Genomic DNA, 22735 nt, shown 5'->3' on the forward strand with positions numbered 1-22735 from the left:
TAACTACGAGGAAATTGTGTTTATCTTTATGACGGCTGGGCAGTAGCGTAATAGGTCAATGTTGAAATTAGAGTTTTGGTAGAGTTGAGAAGAGCCAATCACAAACAATAATAGCCGGTGTACTTTTTATGTATTGTATTCGACATCTTATTTAGCAGATCCAGTCTCATGGGTGTGCCGAAACTATATAGAACTTATCTTCATTTACAGTAGGATAAAATTATTTAACTGTTTAGTTGAATCTTAACTACAGACAAGTTGACTAAGTTATGTTCCAAAATTAGTTTGGTTTTATCAAAAAATAAATTTGTTAAAACCAATAAAAAATAACTGTGTTAACTTAATAATGTTGCTATTAAAAAAAAAACGTTTAGGTTATTAGTTTAAATTACATTTTTAATGATTACACTCACTAAAGCTATACAAGTTCCTAAAAGATTTATGTAATTTTTAGAAATGCCAGGAATATAGGCTTAATAAATGAGAGTAATTTATAACAATTAATTACAATAACTTACCATATCACAAAAAGAACGGATTAATTTGTTTCTCAGGATTAGGGTTGTTAAAAGATAAATATACTGATGAATTTTTAATTGCTTCAAAGGTCACTCTGTTTCTCTCTAGTGTACAGTTTTTAATGTGCTCTTCCTTTTCAGCTTCAGACTTTTCAACCATATTCCTCAAGTTTTCAAAGGATTTAGTCTGTTTCTTCAGATGTTTCCTCTGTTCAGATAAATTCCGCTTTAAGTTTAAAATGCTTTCGTTCTGAACGGTGCATATGATCTGAAAAACTTTCAGCAATACGTTCAAATTCGCTTTTGTCTTTTTCAGATTATCAATCTTCATTTCTTTATTTTTGATTTCTTCCATAAGTTTATCATTTGTCTTTTCTAACTGTGATGTTTTGGAGATTAAATTTGAATTTTCAATTTGAATCTCTTTCAAACTTTTCTCCTTTTCTTCGAGACAAACTGAAACATTACTTAGACGGTCTTGGAGTTCTATGTTATCTTGCTTGCATTCTGAAAGAGTTTTCGCCAAATCGTCACAATCTCTCCTAAGATACTTGTTTTGCTCTGATGTCAAAATCAACTCATCCTTCATAGTTTTCATTTTGCATATCATTTCCTCCTCTTTGTTTTGCCATATTATTTTCTCAGTTTTCAGATTGTTATTTTCATTTTGCAACCGAACATTTTCTTTCCGTCCGTTCTGAAGGCAAGATTTCAGATGATTCACTTCTCTTCTAGAGATTTGAAGTCTATCATGTCCTTTAGCAAACAATTCATATAAAACAGACTTTTGGATTTTCAGATTGTCCACTTCATTTCTCAGCCTCGTTAGTAGGGTTTGAAGAGAAGATGTTTGCTTGATACGATGCCTCCAAGCATTCAGAATGAACATCTTGCAAACAGTTTTTGCCAACTCCGACTCCTTATTGGTTAAGAATGAAATTTGCAGTTGTGATTCCACTTGCAGATTTGTGTCAATCTCATTTTTCCTTCTTGATTTGACTTTAATTTTCTGAGTGTTTGGTGTTAGATCGACAAGAGAGACAGATTTTCTTCCAAGTGTTGAGAGATGCTTCTTTAATCCAGGACCTGGTTGATCAACACAGCAGTTATGAGTCTTTCTTGCATGGCAGAAAACGGGTAATTTTGAATCAGTCGAACTTTCAAGCTTTGACTTTTTATTCTTTGGTAAGCTTGAGGTTGGTGTATTCTTCTCTAGGTTTTTACTCATCACTCTGATTTTACCATTACTTTTTTGTTCTATTTTCTTAGACATGATTGCAAAACTTATTTTTAAAGATTAATAGTGTTCTATTGTGTAGCTTGAGAACAATCAATGAATTGGAAACTGTACCAGCTGTTGGATTCTAAGTAAATAATGCCATGAATATAGCATTGCCCTAAATTAAACGTGTGTACTATATCAAATGTATTTATTCAAATTATGATTGCAAATATTTTTTTACGTATGCTCTGTTGTGGTTCTTGATTTTCTCAAGAAAAAATAATTTTCTGTCCATTTACTTTGTTCCCCATCACAGTTGGAGGGGTTAGTTACATAATTCTAACCTTACAGTGGACCTGGAAAGGTTACTCAAATCTGAGGCTTTGTTTCTACATACTATGCAACACAAACAATTAATTCTTGATGTTGCAGACATGAGCATGGCTGGACGACTGCTGCTCCTTGCAGTGTCTATTACTGTGTGTTCTGCTGAGCTCTACACAGCTCTGGTAGACTTGGAAGAGTTGCTGGAGTCGGAATCTGCGCTGCTACACACCCTCGAGGACTACATCTCTGCTCAGGAACACAAACTGCAATTAGTTAAGAAGTAAGACTATTAGGGTTGGAAAAAATATGGACACTGTCAACTTTTTAATGGGTTACACCGGGAAAACCAAACTCTGCACACCTCTACGGCATAAAAGTGCAATTTTTTTGTTGGTATTCCAATTTCGTCCGAAAACCCAAAATGGGTTATTTTGGGGGCAACTCAAACATTTTGAATGTAAAGCCCTATTATGACACCTCATTTTAATGGCCATTAGCCTAAAAGAATATCGGCAAAAACTAGAGGTCTCTATCTCAACCCATTACAGAATGGCGGCCGATTTTATTTTTCATCCACCTGAGAGACCCCATATGAAAAAATATACATCAATATCCCCGATTAACGTTTTTATGTAAAGTACCAGGAAAAATAAACTTAGTATTACCATAACAAGAAACTAAAAACTACTTTTTGGTCGCTATGGCAATTTTGCCCGGGACACCAAAATGGGGTATTTCAGGGTCAGAGAGTAAAGAATTTATTTATAAAAATAAACATGTCTGCCTTAAAAAAATAAGGTTGCCAAAGATACAAAAATATACAATGTTTCATGGATAACAATTAAAAATACCCCCGCCGCAGCAAACCTGCAGACTAAGCAAATTTCCATTTGATTTACACTGAAATGTCTACTTAAAAATATAACATTTATTCCCGATTTAAATAGAATTAGTTTAACAAGAACTTAGGTTTGCTGCATCAGGGAGGTAAAACTGTTTTTTTTATGTTAATAGTTAGTAAGAAATAAAAACATTTTTCAAATTTGATCAAAATATGTTCATAAACAAGCAAACTACGACAGTATACTTATTCTCCATAAGAATAACATGGGAATTTTAAATTTACAATTTTTTGGAATTTTCTCCGTAACCATTAGGCGCATAATAAAGCTTCAATATACAAAATTATTTGTTTTTTTAAGCTCTACAAAATGGTTTGGAAAGAAATTGCTAAATTTTATGTTTTTTGGGTCAAAAATGCGAAACACCTATTTTTACCCCGTAAAACCCCCCGTAAACCCCCGTTCCCATGGTCCGATCATGCTGGATCGCGAACTCGTTCGAATAAACGTAGGTTTACACGTTTGTACCGAATTTCATCAAAATCGGATCATTTTTGCTCGAGTTATCGTGCTAACGGACATATATATATATATATATATATATATATATTAAGAAAACTGTAGTGATTAGGGCTACTATTTTGATGTATAATTGCATTATTAAAAACTAAGTACCCTTTTTTAAAATAAAATAAAATGAATTAAAAAAAGGGTACTTAGTTTTTAATAATGCAATTATACACATATATATATATATATATATATACTAGCTGACCCGGCGAACTTTGTATCGCCTAAGTTATAGGTTTCCCCTAAGACAGACCGACCCGGCAGACGTTGTCTTGCCTTTGACTATTTATAATTTAAGTACCGTTACGTTTAATTTTCAAGATGATCTCGTTCGCATCGCTCAATCACGTCCTGGTTGAAGTTCGTTCGCTACGCTCACTCACCTTTGGGTTGGAGCTCGTTCGCTACGCTCACTCACCTTTAGGTTGGAGCTCGTTAAATATATAAATATATAAATATATATATATATATATGAATTTGAACGGATGGTGTTTTTGGTCTCTAGGGACCTCGAAAAAAAAAAAAAATCGGTCTCGCGTCCAGGTCTTACCATGAGTACTACGGTAATAGCTTATTCCCTATATGGGAAATTCGCTAAAAAGGATCTGTCCAAATCATATTGTTTCCAAAAGTTCACAACAAATTTTGATGTTCCTCTAAAACCAATAAACAATTCAATCACCTGCATTTATGAAATTTTGCTTGAAATATTCAGTTGATTCTTATTTTTTTCTTTTCCTCATTCACTTCATTAGGTTGATATTTAGTATTTAGCATTTTATACAGCTCCATCAAGCGACCCACCATTTTGAAGGCCATTAGATAAAAAAAACCGGCAAAAACCAGAGGTCTATATCTCAACCCAGTATAAAATGGCCACAGTTTTTTGTTACCAGTTCCAAATTAAGTAAACCTTCAGTGTGCTGATGTCAAATTATGTTTTCTTTTGAACATGCCAACCTCTAACCCATCCAAACTGTTGGGACTATACTAATAATTGTATAAAATTTCATGTATATCAAATATCCTAGTTTCAATAGCTGAGGAAGAAGTTTTTACTGTAGCACTTGTATAAGGTGCTCGTTCAACGATGTTCAATATAAATAACAAATTTGAGACAGCTGATTCATTTAGATGGGATTCTACTTCAGCTTCCAAAAGTCGATCACATCTATATAATTAATACGCTACATGAAACTTTGTCCGTTGAACTCCTCCGCCATTTCTTAATCGATTTTATCCATTGACGTCTCATTGGAAAGAGCGTGTCGCGTAGATTTGCAAACTGGCCTTACATTTTTGGATGCGTCCCTTGGGCTCTGCCCCAGTGGATTTGAAAGTTCCCATGTTATCCTCATGGAGAACATAATTGTTTACACTTTGATCAGCTGTATAATTTAATGGCTGTTATTTATTTTTCAATTCAATGCAACACATTGAGTACATTTATTTACTATTTGAGTTTGAGTAAACATAACCCCCAAGACGAATAGTGTTAGTATGGTTGTAACTTAAATTTGAGGGTTTATCGTTGTTTTGTATAGCTATAATTTGTTTATTTGTTGCTTTTTCTTTTACATGCCTCCGACGCGACGACAACGGAAAATAGACAGGAGGCGTAATCGTGATAACGACCGCAGCTACAGAACAGTGGCGCGTAATAGGCTTAACTCATCACAGTCTGCACCTGACCCTGGACAATCTCAACTATTAGGTTACAAATGCGCCCTAACACTACCCCAAAACAACCTTTTCTTCTCGATTGGCCCTCTATCAATGACCTGTGTTGCATGTACAGCGAGGCATTTTGAGAAGGAGAAAACCAGCTGGAATGCTTTAGGTTTATCAATAACGAAGATAAACATGGTCTGAGTTACACACTGGTAATCTTTGAGTTGACTCTTTTAAACTCATTGTAAATATGACTGTTATTCGTTTTGAAATAACTCCTGTAATACTTTGCAATTGCTCGAATTCGAGCAACATGTACACTATATATAGTTCCATTTATTCAGAAACTGCCATATTAGGGCAACAACCACGCTTGTAAACATTGTGCCTTCTAAATACAATATAGAACCTTAATGACAAGACTTTGTTTTCAAGATTAACTCCTTATCAAATTTTGCATGTGATTAGGGGAGGAGTGACTTTTTATGGAAGTTCCACATATATCCTTTTCATTTGTTATCAAGAAGCTAATAAATATCTACTTCTCAATCCAATCACAACAGAGTTATCTATTACGTCAAATTGAATTGTTTATGAGTCTTTAATATTTTATTTTGAGTTATTTGCGAACACACAAAATATGTTTTGGATATTTCATAAAGAAGTTTGAAGGATTCCGTAGCATTATGTACTATATCGGAGTAATGTCAGATTAATTTTTTACTAGTGGAACCCCGTCGAAATCGACGGTTAATCTTGAGGTTTTATGTAAATTCAGCTAACTGCGTTGGATAGAGTGAAGTCATTAAAATCTTAGTTATATGAAGGGAGGATAAGCAATAATAAGTAGGCCTATGACGATTGTGTTCCCTAAAAAACGTGATTAATGAATTCGTTTAACACAATATTTCCTACCTTTCTTTTTTTGGCTTTAGGTTGCCCAAAAGGTTTTTTAGGAGTCTTATAATTGTTTGTTCATGAGTTTGTTTCATACCAAAGCCACTTTCACTATATGGGAGAATGAGTTCATATAATTAGTCTATCATGTTACGGAAAGAGTCAATATTTATTACTAACCACTAATTCCATCTGCTTTAGGAAAATCATTCAGATTGTATCCGGATTTATCTTAAAAGATGTAAATCTTCATCTTTTTTTTATAAAAATATCTGATTCTCCAGAAAGCAGTAACATTCTTACTTCGATCTCAGCAATTTTAAATCCTTCTCTTGCCACATCGACCCATGTATGTAATCATCCTGTTCTTACTTGATAATTCATTAACTTATGTGGTAGTTTTGCCTTGGCCATATAGATCACATAAAGCTGTGCATGTATTTCGTGGATTGGAATGAACCATAATTGTAGGAAATTTTATCACAAATCTTGAACATTTGCGGAACCAAATCCATAACCTAGTCCAGCATTGGTAACAAATTATGCAAATGCGATGAGTTGTGATGACACTGTTGTGTTTCCGAATGTTTTGTATGTAGTGAGGTTTAGATGTGTTGTTCAACCTAGCTACATGTGTACATCAAAGTAAAAACTGTGTACACATTTTTTTTAAATACCTGAATTGACATTAGTTCACCTACTTTACCAAAACCATAGACTCCGTAGTTAGTCTATTCCAAAACTTGAACACAGCTCCCATCCTCAACGTACTCATCTATGACACAATTTTCAACCCGATTATCAAAAACTGTTATACCAATAAATGAATCTCAGGTGTTCTTTCTTGAAATTAAAAATAAATGGTGATTGAAAGTAGGAAAAAAGGCAAGTGCCAACTTTACAATATGTATAAGCTAACCCGATAAGGAATAGTTATATGTTCCTTTGAAATTGATAAGTCACACTTATTTCATAATTTAAAATTTTCTAAGAGCAATAAAGCATAGATTTTTGAACAAAACATTTCAAACGTATCATAAATTCATCATTTTGTTGAAACTATAAAAAACTTGCCATGCAGTGGAGAATCCATTTAAAATCATAAATAATAATGTAAACATTTAATTTTGACAGTTTCAGTAAACCTTTGAATACAATTTTAACATTAACAGCTGGTTCATTAAAAGTAGTGTAAAATTATCCATATGGTCAAAATGTAAACAAAATTGCAGAGTGAACTTTAAAGGCCTCTGGGGCAGAGCCCCAAGGAAATTTACCTCGTTTCTCTTTTGAGAGCTCACCTACAGACCAATACCTTTCTTTAGACACCCCTACCAAGTTTCTACGCCCAGCCGTTCTCTCAAATTAGCTGTGACAAAAACCTCGTTTTCCTCCATAAGAATAACATGGGATGGGAATTTAAAGGCCACTGGGGCAGAGCCCCGAGGGAATTCTCCATGTTTCTCTTTTGATGGCTCATCTACAGACCAGGACCTTTCTTTAGACACCTCTACCGAGTTTCTACGCCCAGCCGTTCTCTCAAAATAGCTGTGACAAAGAAAAACAGTTTCAAATTAATATATAGATAAGCAAGAAAATGATGTTAAATTTGCATCAGTCATCGTATTATTTTCTGTCAGTTTGTCAATTTGAATAAGTCGGCCTTAGTCACTAACAAGACTACAAGATCGCGCGCCCTCATCCTACTTTCATCTCCATTCATACTTTGCTTAAAATACCTACTTTGTATGGTCGCCATTTCATTGAAAAGTATTAAAAGTACCGTGTGAGAGAAATTTTATGTCACGATGCACTTGATTCATCGACTGAATTACCCAAGTTTTGCCCCCTAATGAAGATTGATGGAAGGATGCCAAGTACTTGTAATGTATTCAGGATGAGATCTCCATTATGTGGGAGGACTTCGGCAAATATTGGTAGAGAGTGGTGATGAATAGAAGCTTCTGCAACTCCCCCCCTCCCCTCCCTTATGTAAGATGGTTTGAATTGCAGATCCCTTTGACTCCTTGACCTAAACCTGTAATATTTGTAAGCACAAAGGGAAAGAGTTCTTATAGTGTATACAAACAGATCCTCGATGATTTGAATTCAATTTGGAGTTTCTTGATATGTTAATTCATCATGTTGGGTCTTTGTGAAATGTGTGATTTTCGTCTTATTTGACTTTATTTGAATTGTAGATTTTTCTTTAAAAACAGCTCCTATTGTAACATTTTTCTTGTGCAGAACATTGCAATTCTTTCCTATTAGGATACAAGGGTGTGAAATAAAAATAGGTTTGTCCGGACATTTAATTTGTATGGTCGCCATTTCAAAGTAAAGTATTAAAGTATCTATCTATAGACTTAATTCAGTAACTGAGGATTTTCTTTGTAACGTCCCTCTTTTCACTCGTCCTACTTAACCAATTTTTACGATTAAGATGTCAATTTAAAGCTTATGAGTCAGTGAAGGGAGGAACGCTAACTTAAAGAGGTGGATAAACCACTTTTTATGGTATAGATTTAAAATCAATTAATTTAATTTACTGTTCATTAATAGTTTTATTTACCCAAGAACTAACTTTAACATAATCTGTGAAAAGTAAAAAATGGTATTGCATTATTTACTCCTCGGAAACAAGTTTTGAAGCGTATTAAAATGTGAGTTATGTACACTGGTCCCCTTGTTTATCTATAATAAAACAATACTAGTTTGGATTCAGCAATGGAACAGTAAAGGCTAGTTCACACATGGCCATTTTACTCGCTGCGATTAGAGTAGCAGCCAAAATCGCTATGTGACAACAGAAAGTAGCAATTATCAATTATCAATTATCAATCATTAAGATGGGGACGCCACTTAGGTGCGTATTTTAACCCAAATATGAGTGAAGGATGAGTGTAGAATGGTGTGAGATGATCTGTGTAGCTTTGTTACTGACTAAGATCAGCTTTTTCATTAGCCAGGATCATTTATTTAAAGCCCAATGATCAGGAACAGCTGGGTCCAGTTTCGAACCATCAAATAGCAGTGACTATCACTTGCCGGCGAGTAAAAATTCACTCCTGCAGAAAGTCAAACATGTTATTTGTGGCAAGTAGTCGCTAGTAGCCAACCTTGAGAGTCACAGGATTCACTCGCCGCGAGTTGGTAGCGCGTATGTAGCTATGTCTAAACAGTCTAGTCTCCTTCACCAGTCATATGGAACGTGTGTTAATAATTTAACAGCTGATTTTTTTATCGTTATTTTTCACAGCACAAATATTAACCCGAAACAATTTGCAAAACTGAACTAGCAGCTAAGACTCACGATGTGTGAACTCAAGTTAAATTCTGCTGGCGAGTAATAGCTGCGACTAAGTTAAGTCGATGCGAGTTGGTCGCCATGTGTGAACGAGCCTTAACATAATATCCAAAGAGGATTATGATGAAAATAAATCCGCATAGGCGGTGTTGACCATATGTGGGTTTGCAGACATAACCTATAAAATGGTCTGTTTGCAGGAAGTACCTAGAGTTTACTAGTGAACACGACGAAGCCAGTAAAGATCCAAACTTCTACCTGTCCAATCCTCTCAACGCCTTCCTTCTGGTCAAGCGGCTCACGGTTGACTGGAAAGATGTTGAGGCCACAATCAAGAATGACCTTAGTCAAGGTAATAACTACTATTTGTGTATTTGATGATTTAGTATAAATTAATAATCATAAATAATCAAATAGTTCTAGCTATGTCCAGGTTTTGGAATTAACAGCAGCCAACATATTCTCCGGTCTTGTATAATTCATATCAATAATTCATAATTCATATCTTCAATACCGTACCTAGAGTTAGCTGGATTATTATTTTACTCATCTTCGCCTCAAAACATGCACTCTGGTCTGATGACTTAAACATTTTTCTGAATACTGTTACCCTTGAAGAAATTACACTTATTTATATTTTTCCCATTGACTTTTAGATAGTGAAGTAAAAATCCCACCTATGGTCAGTAGCCAATTTTCTATACAAAAAGAACATATAGTTAAATCAGTCACTTACAGAATGAGCTTATTTTTTCTTAGTTTTTCTTATAGTGATGTGACAAAATGGTGGTATGGTTAAGTTGTATTTTTAGTTTGGCTTGGTTATATATCCGTATTAGACAGAAATTGGGAATTTACTTTGGTACACTCTTTTGGTTACTAAATTAAATTAATTCCATTTTCACCCCAAAATTGGCTACAGAGCAGTGACAAGGAAATGTTTATCCATAGTCAACACTTTTACATAGTCAATAATGTAACATTTGTAATTCTGCAGAGGCCATGCAGAACATGACGATGTTACGAGATAACCTCAAGTTCCCCACGGAGGAGGACCTGACAGGAGCAGCAGTGGCGCTTATGAGGCTACAGGACACATACCATTTGAGTACCAGCAGTCTAGCGCGGGGAGAGCTCAACGGAGTACAGTACAGTACACAACTGACAGGTACAGTGACGTAAAATATTCTATTGACCGTACAAACAAATCAATATCAATGCAGCCATTTTTTTTTAGATACTGGCTAAAAAACTAGCTGATCTTAGTCAGGAACAAAACAGTTATCTTCTTTCAAAACTCATTGTACACTAAACTTCGCCTTAGAGTAGTGTGTTCCTAAAATATTTACTCATACTATTAGAAACTACACTTGCTTACTCTACACTTTAAATGACTTAGATCCGTCATTTCAGCGGCAGACTGTTTTGAGCTAGGCCGTCAATCCTACAACCACCAGGACTTCTACCATACTGTGTTGTGGATGGGCGAGGCTCTGGCGAAACACGAGATGGAGCGAAACAGGACCAAAGTGGAGCGCTGGGAAATACTGGAGTATCTGGCGTACTCCACCTACATGCAGGGTGAGCTCTCGTTGTGATACGATTGGCTTCTATATACTGAAGTAGAGATCCCACCCAGATTGATTAGAATGGAGATGAGGGTAATGGGAATAGGGAATCTTAACGCCAGTTAAAGGTGATACTCATGCTTTAGCTCATATTTATTCCAAGCAATCTTACCTATAGTTAACTTTTGGGACTATAGAATTATAGGTTTGTTTATTTATGCATTAATAAAACGATATATGATTTAGGTAATGTAAAGAATGCGCTGCAGCTAACAGATGAGCTGTTAACCATACAGCCGAGTCACCAAAGAGCGCTTGGAAACAAGAAGTTTTACCTGGCAGCCATTGACCAGGACGCCACTCCTCTGAACATACAAGACCGCAAGGTAACTTGGCACCTCGAATGAACATTAATGTTGGTGAAATAAGGTTATAGACATGGAACATTAGTGGTATCGATTTAAGTTAAAATAAAATAAGCATTTTAGTGTCAGGGGTTTGGATAGTGGGTCCAGGCCCAGGAGAACAACAGGATTTAGGTTTGTTGGGGCCGACACAAAGGCAAGAAAAGGTTCTCCTCAACATTTGCAATCATTAGAATAAGATGAAGAGGTTAAATTGTTAAGCAATTAACAAATTAACTTTTGCAGAGTACAGAAGACAGGCCGCTGGATGAGCTGCCTGAGAGAGATGTTTACGAGATGTTGTGTCGAGACGCAGCCAGGCCTCCAGGCAGCATTACGGCTCAGCTCAAGTGTAGATATGTGCACCACAACCGCCCGTATCTCAGGTATATGTTTGTAGTATATTGTACTACTGAAGAGTCAATACCAAAATTTATCGGTTTCTTGATACCGATACCATTTTTTAAATTTTACAAATATTTCTGTATGGATTGGTTTTACCACCAACTTCTGTCCTTATACCCCTCCCTAAAGGCATTTTCGAGTCATGGGCTGTTTGTCAAAAAGACAAAATTGATGCAGCAATTAAATATAACAAGCCAATTTGAGTTTGAACCCCTCTCAACAAATTAAATAAATACTACATAAAAATGAAGGTGTTAAAAAAATTCAATATTATAACTAAAGGTGGACATCTGATTATCTCCCGCGGTTGTAGGGACATTGTCATCGTCTCCCGCGTTCTTGGTAAAATCAATAATTATCAATACCTCCCACGGTCTCGTGGGCATTATAACCGTCTTCAGAGATGATTGAAAAATTCTGATTATGTCCCCCAGTCATAATATAAATTTAAATTGGAAATATGAATTCCACTTTTCCAAAAGTGTGGCAGCTAACTTTGAAATTTCTTATGAAAATCCCTGTATTTTATCATATTTTTGGAATGTTGATGCATTTTTTAAAGACTTTTTTAGATTTTTCCTCTTTAAAGTTACTCGTTTAGGAGCTTCAGAATGCAGATCATACACAGCTCAAGCTTTGTTTTTCCAATGTGTATCAAGCTGTAGCTCCAAAACGAGTAAGTTAGCTTTAGAGAAAAAATTTAAAGAATAAAAACGTTTTACATTGTATTTACAGTCACAGTCATACAATAACAGGTGTCCCATTAGAAATTTTAATGTTAACCGCCATATGGTAAAATCAGTGTTGGGAAAGCTACTTTTAAAATGTAGCTAGCTACAACTACTGCTACATTTCCAAAAAAGTAGCTTAGCTACAGCTACAGCTACAGTTCCGAAAAAGTAGCTAGCTACAACTACAGCTACAATGAAATGTAGCTATAGCTACAGTTTTAGCTACTTTTCCAAATACGTTACTTTTATTCCACGCACATTAGGTAAATGTAAATTAATTGCAACTACATAAACCTAACATTAAAACAACACAACCAAAATAAGTTAGTTGGGTGTTCCATCATGTTTAGTAGCCTACGGTACTTATTTTTGAATATTGCATTATTTTTAAGCATCTTAGTGTATATGTAAATTTCATTAAGTTCAAAGGACATACAACCAAACTATATTTTAAAAGCCCATTTTATTTCTTTAATGTACATTCATTTATAGATGGCTTTTATCAACTATTAAAAACAATAAAACTGTAAAACCATTATTTAAAAGTACCTACTTTTTTGTAACAGAGCCTTGTCTACTGAAATTGGAGTTCATTGTCATTCTTTATTTTTAATGTTGAAAACAAAATTGCTATAACTTTTATGTTCTATGAATAACACTTTTCAATGTCAATAAATCGTCCTTTGTCATTATACATAGGTCAAATTGTGCTTCAACAAACGTTAGTGCAGAAAACAGTATTCAGTAACTTATCCTATCCTGAACTCGGCTTTTTAATTTAAACATGTTGACAATTGTTAAGCAAAAATAACATTTAGGCCTACTTGGCTTTGTAACAAGCTGGCTTGTTCTTACATGGACTAAACAGAAATATTCCTATTAATTGAACTTTGTATTCGTATTAATCCAATAGCCTAGGAATAATCATTGACAAGAGCTGTTAGCAGGAGCAAACTATGCTATTTTTTCAATGTAAGTTTCATGTTAGTATATGGAGAATTTTTTATTACAATTATTATGTAGTCTAGGCATATCTTAAATCTCATCAGGTTATTTCCTCTTTCTTAATTTAGTAAACATTTGAAAAATCTTCGTAATGCAACCAAGGAAGGGCTTGTGATCGTGAACCACAATCAACAGCTGAAGCAAAGGTTGATAAAGCTATTAAGGTTTAGGGATGGTTTCCATTAAAACCCAAGTTGAAACTATCGATTAATAAAGAAACTAAATTGATAACTATATATAATTTCCCTGTCAATCACTTGCAAGCATTCAATAGATTCTCTTGTCGCTGGTAACGTTTGAACGTCGTCTGCATCTAGCGATTTTATTTTATCTGACAGTAATCATAGAGTAGCAAATTAAGGAAATGAGAGCCAAAAATGTAGATAACACTCAGATAACGGGCTCTATGTCCACGCAACGTTGTACTGTAATAGGTAATGAAACGACTGCGACCAGCTGTATAAAGCCAAGAAAGTAGGCCTTATTTTCTTGAAAATCTCAGTTTGAAAAAGGTTGTTTCACGTGATAAAAATCACTATCTCAATCAATGTTAGGCGGGTTACACACCGGTATCGCGGATATGATGTCGCCGATATTTTTCGTGCCCGCGACATGCCCCTCGAAAACCAACCTATGTTATCTTATGGAGCTTTACACACCAGTGTCGCAGACATGTTGCCCGCGACTCGTGTCGCAGACGCGTGTCTCGAGCGAACCAACCGGTCGGTGTTTGGACAGACATGTCTCATGTCTCTTGGGCCCGCGCATGCGCAGAACACGTTTCTAGTAGTTTTGGCGCTTTTTTACTTACTTTATTGCCTTATGGTGTGGAATGTAGTATTGTGATATTATAATACTTCAATTGACACCATAAGGAAATTACGTAAGTACTGCAATACAATTAATTACAATGTATTTTGGAAAAATTACCATGAAGTTATCTTTAGTGTTTTGTAGAAAGAACAACAGCAACAACATATCATCTTCTTCTGACGATGACATTATTTAAACTGATGAATGTTGTGATTCCTTCACTTTCATGTCGCCAGCATGTGCCTCTTCCCATGGTTGCATTTTATAACATGTTGCAGACATCATGTCCGCGACATCAGAAATATCGGCGACATCATATCCGCGATACCGGTGTGTAACCCGCCTTAATGTAGCAAGAAAAGTAGCTAAAATTCCGCTACAACTACTTTAAAAATGTAGCGAGCTACAGCTAAAGCTACAAAATCTTAATAGTAGCGTAGCTACAGCTAACGCTACAAAAAAAGTAGCGCGCTACTGTAGCGTCGCTACTTGTAGCGCGCTACTTCCCAACACTGGGTAAAATGGTAGACATTTAAAAAAAGTATAGTTAGTATTTTTTTTTCATTACAACGTCATAAGAAAATAGGTTGTTGAAGTTCTCCATTTGACGTTTTCTCTAAATCTAATAGTTTCTGAGATACTAATGGTGGCACAGTTAAGTTGTTCACACTGTAGTATTCAGAAAGTAATGATGATAAATTAAAATTTGATTTTTCCTAGGATTGCCCCATTGAAAGAAGAAGAAGCGTATCTGGACCCTAGAATACTGCTTTACAGGGAAGCACTGTACGATTCAGAAATGGATACTTTCAAGAGGATGGCTCAACCAAGGGTAAATATATTTGAAATGTTTGCAAAAATATATTTTTTACATTAAACTGAAGTTAAACCACTGACAAAATTCTGTACCAGGACACAACTCCAACACATTTGACAACCAATTGAAACTAATGTGATCTTCATATAAGTGTGCGAGCTTCTAGACTCGATACTCTTCCAAGGTATGGTAGCTAAACTCTTATATTACATACAACAATTATAACTTGGTAATTGTTTTTATTTTTGGTATAATTTTTTACTTTTGATAGAACCTCCAGTCTAGTTAAGGACTTGATATTTCTTTGTTAAATCTAACAATGCTTTTCTTAGCAAACAAAGGTACTTTTCCAGAAATTATTTGTTTACCTTTTTCTTTCAGCTCAGAAGAGCGACGGTGCAGAACTACAAAACTGGTGATCTGGAAGTGGCTCACTATAGGATAAGGTAATAACATCTTTTATTTGTGAAAGAAATTATTTTGACAATGTAACCAAAACTAAAGTTTTAATTGCCGAAACATTTGTCTGAGGTAGTCCTTGGCCCGCCATTGGGCAACATTGAGGTATTCTGAACACAGAACCCAACTTGTGTCCATCCTGAAAACAACTGTTAATAGTAACAACATTAAGTTACTTCATGTTGTGTTGTTTATTCCGAATCACGTTGACAATAACATTGTAAAAAGGTTAAAATACCTGTAACTGCCTCGTGATTCCTCTGTTCCTGTACTGGACTACGCGCGTTTCGATGTATTCACATCATCATCAGGTCACAAACTTGAAGAACTTAAACCATTCTTGAATTGGTCGCGTCAAAGTTTACAAAAAAATACACAAAACATTTAAACATTTAAAAAACAGGGACAAAAACTGTAGGCCTACAGACACTGGTGTGCACATGACGGGTGCCGAGTCTCGACTGGTGGTGTTTGTTTTGTAAACTTTGACGCGACCAATTCAAGAATGGTTTAAGTTCTTCAAGTTTGTGACCTGATGATGATGTGAATACATCGAAACGCGCGTAGTCCAGTACAGGAACAGAGGAATCACGAGGCAGTTACAGGTATTTTAACATTAATTTAAGTTAATAGTTAACAACTGTTAAGACTGGGACGGTGGGGGAATCCAGCTACTAGTAGATCACAAATTGTGGATATTTATAGGCATGCACCGTGGATAATATACACCCTGGTGTGGATTAATATCTGCACTAGTGAGTACCACGACGATCCACAGTACTATTTGATAATTAGACCAATTCGTTAATTACTTTGTATGGTCGCCATTTGATTGAAAAGTATAAAGTATAAGTATATAGTTGAGAAAGTACCACAAAAAAAAACAAGAATAGTCCTGTTGGAAATCCAAATCACAAAAGAAAGCCAAGCTGAGAACTGTTTAGTAGTTATCACACAAAAAATAAAAATACAGGAACAGAAATCAAGCTGTAAAAATGCCTAAAGGAAAACCAAACAGAGAACTGTAACAGTAATAGTCAACAAAAGGAACAAAAAACGATAATTGATACAAGGTAAGAACAGACAATCATAATGTCTGCTCAAGGAATGACAGAGCTTTTGGCTGGTTTTTACTTATAATGTTTTTTTGGTGAGTTCTCACCTGAAGACCGAATCAGTTTACAGATGATTTACTCATCAATTTTTTTACTAATGGTGATTAATAACATCCCCCCTTAAATAACAGTGTTGAATCATGTTGATATTTTATGTATGTTCCTCTGCAGTAAGTCTGCCTGGCTCAAGGAGCAGGAGGATGAGGCAGTGGCTCGTGTGAGTCGCAGGATAGAAGATATGACGGGTCTGACCACGTCCACTGCGGAGGAGCTACAGGTGGTCAACTACGGTATCGGCGGCCACTACGAGCCTCACTACGACTTTGCCAGGGTAACTGTCGTCTGCAAATAACTGATGTTATAATAATTAGCCTTAAACAGGTCCCTACATTTTGTGGATAACACTGGCTAGATGTAGTATCAGGACATTTTTAGCTTGTTCCTCACCTCTATATAATTGCATAAAGTTTCAGGCCTTGACTTGTAAATTCTCAGAGTAGATATAGTGGCCAATCTGCATTTTCTGGTCTGTTGAGGCTTGTCTACATGAGACCAGCAGGCAAACAGCATACCTGTCTGCCTACTCGCCTGGCGTGAACTAATATCTGGAACTTTAAATTGTATGCAAGAATTAAAGAAAAGCGCATATGTTGATTTTTAAAACTATTGTTAATGATGAGCAGATAAATAAGCAAGTAGAAATTTTCTTTTGTGACAAATTTAAGTTTTTAGTATTTCCTTCGAATTTCAAACCACATAAATGTGTATTCAGTTATAGGTATTTGATTGATATTGACAAATAATACCCATAATATGTTTCGATAATAAGTGAATGTTAAGAAAATGCCTTGCAAGATTTAAAATATTGCTCCTAGTAATAGTTATTAACAACTCTGTGATATGTTACAGAGGGAAGAAAAGAACGCATTCAAAAGTCTGGGAACAGGAAACAGAATCGCAACAGTTCTGTTTTACGTATGTACCATCCTATAATGTTAATGAGTGGAGATGAACAAGATTGTAGTTTTATTTGGAAAGGGATTTTTCTTATCTTCCTCATTTCCGGTACGGGAACGGAACACAATTTTTCGTCTTGTGCAACAACGGGCAATTTTAGTTTGTTCTAAAAAAACCTTTAAGGAATGTCTTATAATGGTTACCAGTAGAAAAAACCAATATGCGGTTTGGTCGATGGAGGCACCAGCATCGTTATTCAAAATCGTATATATTTGGAACAAATTTTGAATTTAATATAATCCTACCTAATTGGACATGTCCAATTCTATTGATGAGAATCCAAACAAATAGTCACCCTACTAAGTTTCAGCTATAAATATTAGTTAATAGTAACAACAGTGAGGATGCAAAAGGAGGCACAGTGAATTTTTCCAGGGTGTCTGGAAACCCTTTCTCGGGCAATAAGGGTATCAAATTCGCAGGCCCCTGGTGGTGTCCCCCAAAACAATATAATTTAGATTTTATCCTAATACTAACCTAAGTGACATTATTTTATTAAATGACTAAATTAAAACCTGATTCTTACAGAACTTTTTAATGTATACGGTATGCAAAATTGTGCAAACTGGGATCGCCATTAGTGATTACTACATGTATGTTAGTTAAGTCAGAAGTTCATTTTAATCATTTGTACTGTTTGATGCAGTCGTAAACCTCAACAGCAAGTTAAATACAGGAGAGCTTAAAGACTATGAATGGAAATAGACATTACATATGTTAAAATTGTAACCAGCTGTAAAATAAAAACGAACTAGTGGTCGTCCAGTGGTCGAAACTCGACCAAAAATATGCCGGTTCGATCCTGAGAAAAGTCAGTAGCTTTTCGATGGTTCGAAACTGGACCCAGCTGTTCCTGATCATTGGGCTTTAAATAAATGATCCTGACTAATGAAACCGCTGATCTTAGTCAGTAACAAAGCTACACAGGTCATCACACACCATTCTACACTCATCCTTCACTCATATTTGGGTTAAAATACGCACCTAGGTGGCGTCCCCATCTCAATGATTGATAATTGATAATTGATAATTGTAATATGGTGGAAGGAAAAAACATAGGTTTGATACTCCCGTCATAGGATAACGTGACTCAGATTGCAAATAGAAACTCACCTGATTGTAACTGTCATATAAGAATAGGATTGTTTTGATATTATTGTTATTGCTTTTTATTTTTTTCTAAATAGTGAAATGGCATTTGCAATCTGGGTGACAAGTGAAATGGCGTTTGCAATCTTGGGTGACAAGTGAAATGGCGTTTGCAATCTGGGTGACGTCAGCATATGACGGGAATATCACACTTATTTTTTTCCTTCCACCATGGGCTTCTCTATTTTCTCGAAAAAAGGTTTTAAAGAAACATGCTTGCCTATTAATATATAGAATCAGACACTGTCATAAGTCAATTATCAATTATCAATCACTGAGATGGGGACGCAACCAAGGTGTGTATTTTAACCTCAAATATGAGTGAAGGATGAGTGTAGAATGGTGTGTGATGATCTGTGTAGCTTTGTTACTGACTAAGATCAGCTGTTTCATAAGTCAGGATCATCTATATATTAATAGGCAGACATGTTTCATTAAAACCTTTTTTCTCAGCTTGTGTGCATCGTGGGGTAAATCTGCGCATACCGTTAGAAAGCAATTTTACATACATTTAAATAGGCTCAAAGATAAGCACAAAAAATGAGTTTAAAAATTTGAAAAAAATAACATGGATCTTATGCGTTGCCATGCTGGTGACGAAAAAACAACGAAATATAAACAGAAAATCAAAACAAATGGAACAAATTAGAATCACATGTTTTATTTACAGTGTGGGGTGAAAATAGAGAAGCTAGTACATTACATATTTTTGGTCGAGTTTCGACCACTGGACGACCTCTCGTTTTATTTAAAGCCCAATGATCAGGAACAGCTGGGCCCAGTTTCAAACCATTAAAAAGCTACTGACTTTTCTCAGGATCGAACCGTCGAAGTGCACTTATGTAAATGATAAAAACACTCTTAAACCAAACCAAAGTCACAACTTGTGTAAATCATAGCATATTTAGTGTAACATCAGTTACCACAGAAAAAACCAAGGGTGGAAAGAGGATTTTTACCGTATACTCTGTGAGTGTCTCTTTCAACTATGATCTTTGAAGATAAAACTTTGGCAATGGCTGGTCCATGAATGCATGAATGCTGGGAAATGAATGGGATGTCCATGTCAGTATCCAAAGTCAGTGATATTGCTGATATTTGACAACAACTGATATTGACAGATGAGCGAGGTGGAGCAGGGAGGTGCCACAGTATTTCCGGAGTTGCGTCTGTCGCTGTGGCCAGAGAAGGGGACGGCTGCGTTCTGGATGAACCTTCACTCCAACGGGGACGGAGACTTGCGGACACGACATGCAGCCTGTCCCGTCCTGGCCGGCACCAAGTGGGGTGAGTATACATTTGGTTTTGATCCAGCAGGTACACCCGTAAAAGATTAAACTTAAGAAGTTAGAGGATTTGTTTGAAATTTATAACTACCTATAAATAAGTTTTTTGATGCACAGTAGAACCTCACTAACTTGTCAGTCAACTGCTGACAGACTCATAAAAATAAGCAGAAGTTTCTAGAACATTTAGTTTTAATTTAAATTCAATTTTTTTTTTATGAAGATTGTTTTCTCAATATGTGAAAATCATGTAAGTAATAAACTTATGTAAAAAAATGTCTGTTATGGATTTATTTATTAAAACTTAAAACCCATTAAATAATTCAATGTTCTGGACAACCGGACAGCCCCCCAAGTCCACAAATAGTGGAGTTAGTGAGGTTTGACTGTACTGTATCAAAAAGGATGTTTTTATTACATGTGTAAGTTACCGGCTGAATTGATTTTGTTCATCCCTAAGGTTGAAAGTAAAGTTTTTATGAATAAATTGGTTGTCGCCCTGAAGGAACATTTGGTGTTTTAAATACATTCATTGTGGGGCTGAAGTAGTTTTTTCCATTGTGATGTTAACAAATGACATTCTTCTTTCAAGGACATTGTAAGATGCATTCGTACTTTTTTCTTGGTTGTAAATAATTAGAGGTATTTAGAACATTATTGGTTGTAATTATTGGTTTTGTATTACTTATTACAATATTTGTTGCCTGTGTTCTTAATGTAGTAGGTAGTAGTTTATCATCATGTATACATTTCAACAGCGAGACATCTTCAGAGGTCTCCTTTTATCATTTTCCTACACCATTAACATTAGTTTATTTAATATTTGCAAAACATTCACACACAATAAACAGTCACTGGTGTTGTGGTCAGACCAAATTTTGGATCAGCTATTCAACACGAATCATACCAACATCCCCAGTCAAAAAAATTTAATTAACCCCTTAACCGCCGTCTAAGTAGCCTAGTTAAAATCCGCCATTGCCACTTATTTTTGCCGTTTTTTGACGATTTTTACTTGTGATTTAAAAAATTGTACCAGTTGTTTTTTTTTTAAAGAAAATAGTTATCAATATTGTTTGTAGACATCTTCAAAAACATTAAGCTTTAACAATACTAAAATTTGAGATTGGGGGGGGGTTTGGGGGTTTCTTGAGTTAGGCCTATAATAAAAATTAGGCCTACAATAAAGTCTACAACTCTAATAAATCGTCATCCTCAAGCATATCACCAGCCATTACGACTAATATTTACTACTCATTCAACACTACCAAGTAAATAACCACCAAAAATCACAATTATAATGACACGCATAATGTACGTAAGCATTACGTAAGCTTCCGCAAGCACGAGTTTTACTGAAACTACGAACGGAACTGATCGGGACCATTACTGACCTATAATACCACTAAAATCCACCAGATTGCAGCACTAGTCAAGCAGCACTGTCAACAACTTGTTTACGTACGTATATCAGAGATAAGGCGGGAAGTGAGCTGTTAAAAATAAAACACAACAGCTGATTACGTCAACACGAGATAACTCGTACGTGGCGGTTGCTCTGAAAACTAGTATCGCCCGGCATATCTTGTGCGTGGCAGTTAAGGGGTTAAAGAAGAAACACCTCAAAAAAAGTTTACTTTCCTTTATATAGCCTACATTAGAAACAACTACAATACTACAAAGATTTTTTAATAATCAATTCTATCTTTTAGTGTCCAACAAATGGCTGCACGAGAGAGGGCAGGAGTTTCTTAGGCCTTGTTCACCGAGAAGTAACAATGACGTCGAAGATGAGGAGAGGTGACAATAACGCCAACAATACAATCCAAAATGATGAAAGTACCACAAAGACTTTCCTAGCGCTGGAGGAGAGCTACATCAACAAAACATGACTAAACAGACTGAATATTAAGAATTCAAATCAAAACAAATATGTATGTGCTGTTTGTGAAAGTTTTTACCGATTTTGCATGAATGGAATGAGTGTGGTAGGTGTAAAATGCAATACTCTTTTCACTGACCTCACATATTTTTCATTTATTTATTGACGTAATTACTCTGATTTCAATCCTAATAGCTTTAAGTATGAATGTCCGTCGTCCATGTAATTTTACAACACACAAACAAAATGACTGAATCTGTGTCCTGATCATGTTGTAACTTATTTCAACATATCTGAGCTTAGGAAAAAGTATTTAAACATTGAAAGCGTTAAGAACATACTTGTTTAGAATTTGTATACAGGGATTTGTAAAAGTAGTAAATAGACTGTAATGTATGAAATTAAGACTTAAAGATTTTCCTTGTGTTACATTAGTGGTAAATGTAAAGATTTGACAATTTTCAAAGACATAATGGCTTTATATTTTATTAGTAGTTTAAGAACTGTAGTAAAAATAATTTGTAGCTATTGTCGTAATGTATTGCTTTCAAATGTCTCTGTGTTTTTGTAACTTGTGTCATTTTCAATGTTACCTATTATAGTCATAAATTTATATACTGTCCACAAGAATTGTTATTCATACCTTAACCTTAGTTTATGGCTTTAAGCCTTTCATTTGGAGCTGATTCAACATTTTTTAGTCAAAATATTTTTTTAATGATTATTGACT

General features: G+C 35.3%; 2 protein-coding genes across 2 annotated transcripts in view; one reads left to right on the forward strand and one right to left on the reverse strand.

Moving 5' to 3' along the window:
• The window catches only part of LOC128989997 (prolyl 4-hydroxylase subunit alpha-1-like), a 40076-nt gene extending 17835 nt beyond the window's left edge, over nt 1-22241 (forward strand). Inside the window, exons 2-13 of the mRNA XM_054412197.1 lie at nt 2173-2347; nt 9555-9706; nt 10352-10522; nt 10768-10935; nt 11169-11308; nt 11573-11712; nt 15001-15112; nt 15479-15543; nt 16843-17002; nt 17581-17646; nt 19959-20124; nt 21836-22241. Coding sequence (XP_054268172.1) covers nt 2175-2347; nt 9555-9706; nt 10352-10522; nt 10768-10935; nt 11169-11308; nt 11573-11712; nt 15001-15112; nt 15479-15543; nt 16843-17002; nt 17581-17646; nt 19959-20124; nt 21836-21927 — 1605 coding nt within the window. The 5' untranslated portion in view covers nt 2173-2174 and the 3' untranslated portion in view covers nt 21928-22241. The remainder of the gene's footprint in view (nt 1-2172; nt 2348-9554; nt 9707-10351; nt 10523-10767; nt 10936-11168; nt 11309-11572; nt 11713-15000; nt 15113-15478; nt 15544-16842; nt 17003-17580; nt 17647-19958; nt 20125-21835) is intronic.
• On the reverse strand, nt 523-1791 carry LOC128989319 (testis-specific gene 10 protein-like). Its single transcript, XM_054411198.1, has one exon. The coding sequence runs from the start codon at nt 1789-1791 to the stop codon at nt 523-525; it is 1269 nt and encodes a 422-aa protein (XP_054267173.1).
• Nucleotides 22242-22735: the final 494 nt, after the last annotated feature.

The sequence above is a fragment of the Macrosteles quadrilineatus genome, unplaced genomic scaffold (assembly GCF_028750875.1).
Source record: "Macrosteles quadrilineatus isolate MER2022 unplaced genomic scaffold, UCM_ALF_1.0 Scaffold_3__2_contigs__length_128488019, whole genome shotgun sequence".
Classification (NCBI taxonomy): Eukaryota; Metazoa; Arthropoda; class Insecta; order Hemiptera; family Cicadellidae; genus Macrosteles; species Macrosteles quadrilineatus.

What these genes read in the sequence shown, in the direction of transcription:
- LOC128989319 (XM_054411198.1), bottom strand. Translation starts at nt 1,791, where the DNA reads ATGTCTAAGAAAATAGAACAAAAAAGTAATGGTAAAATCAGAGTGATG.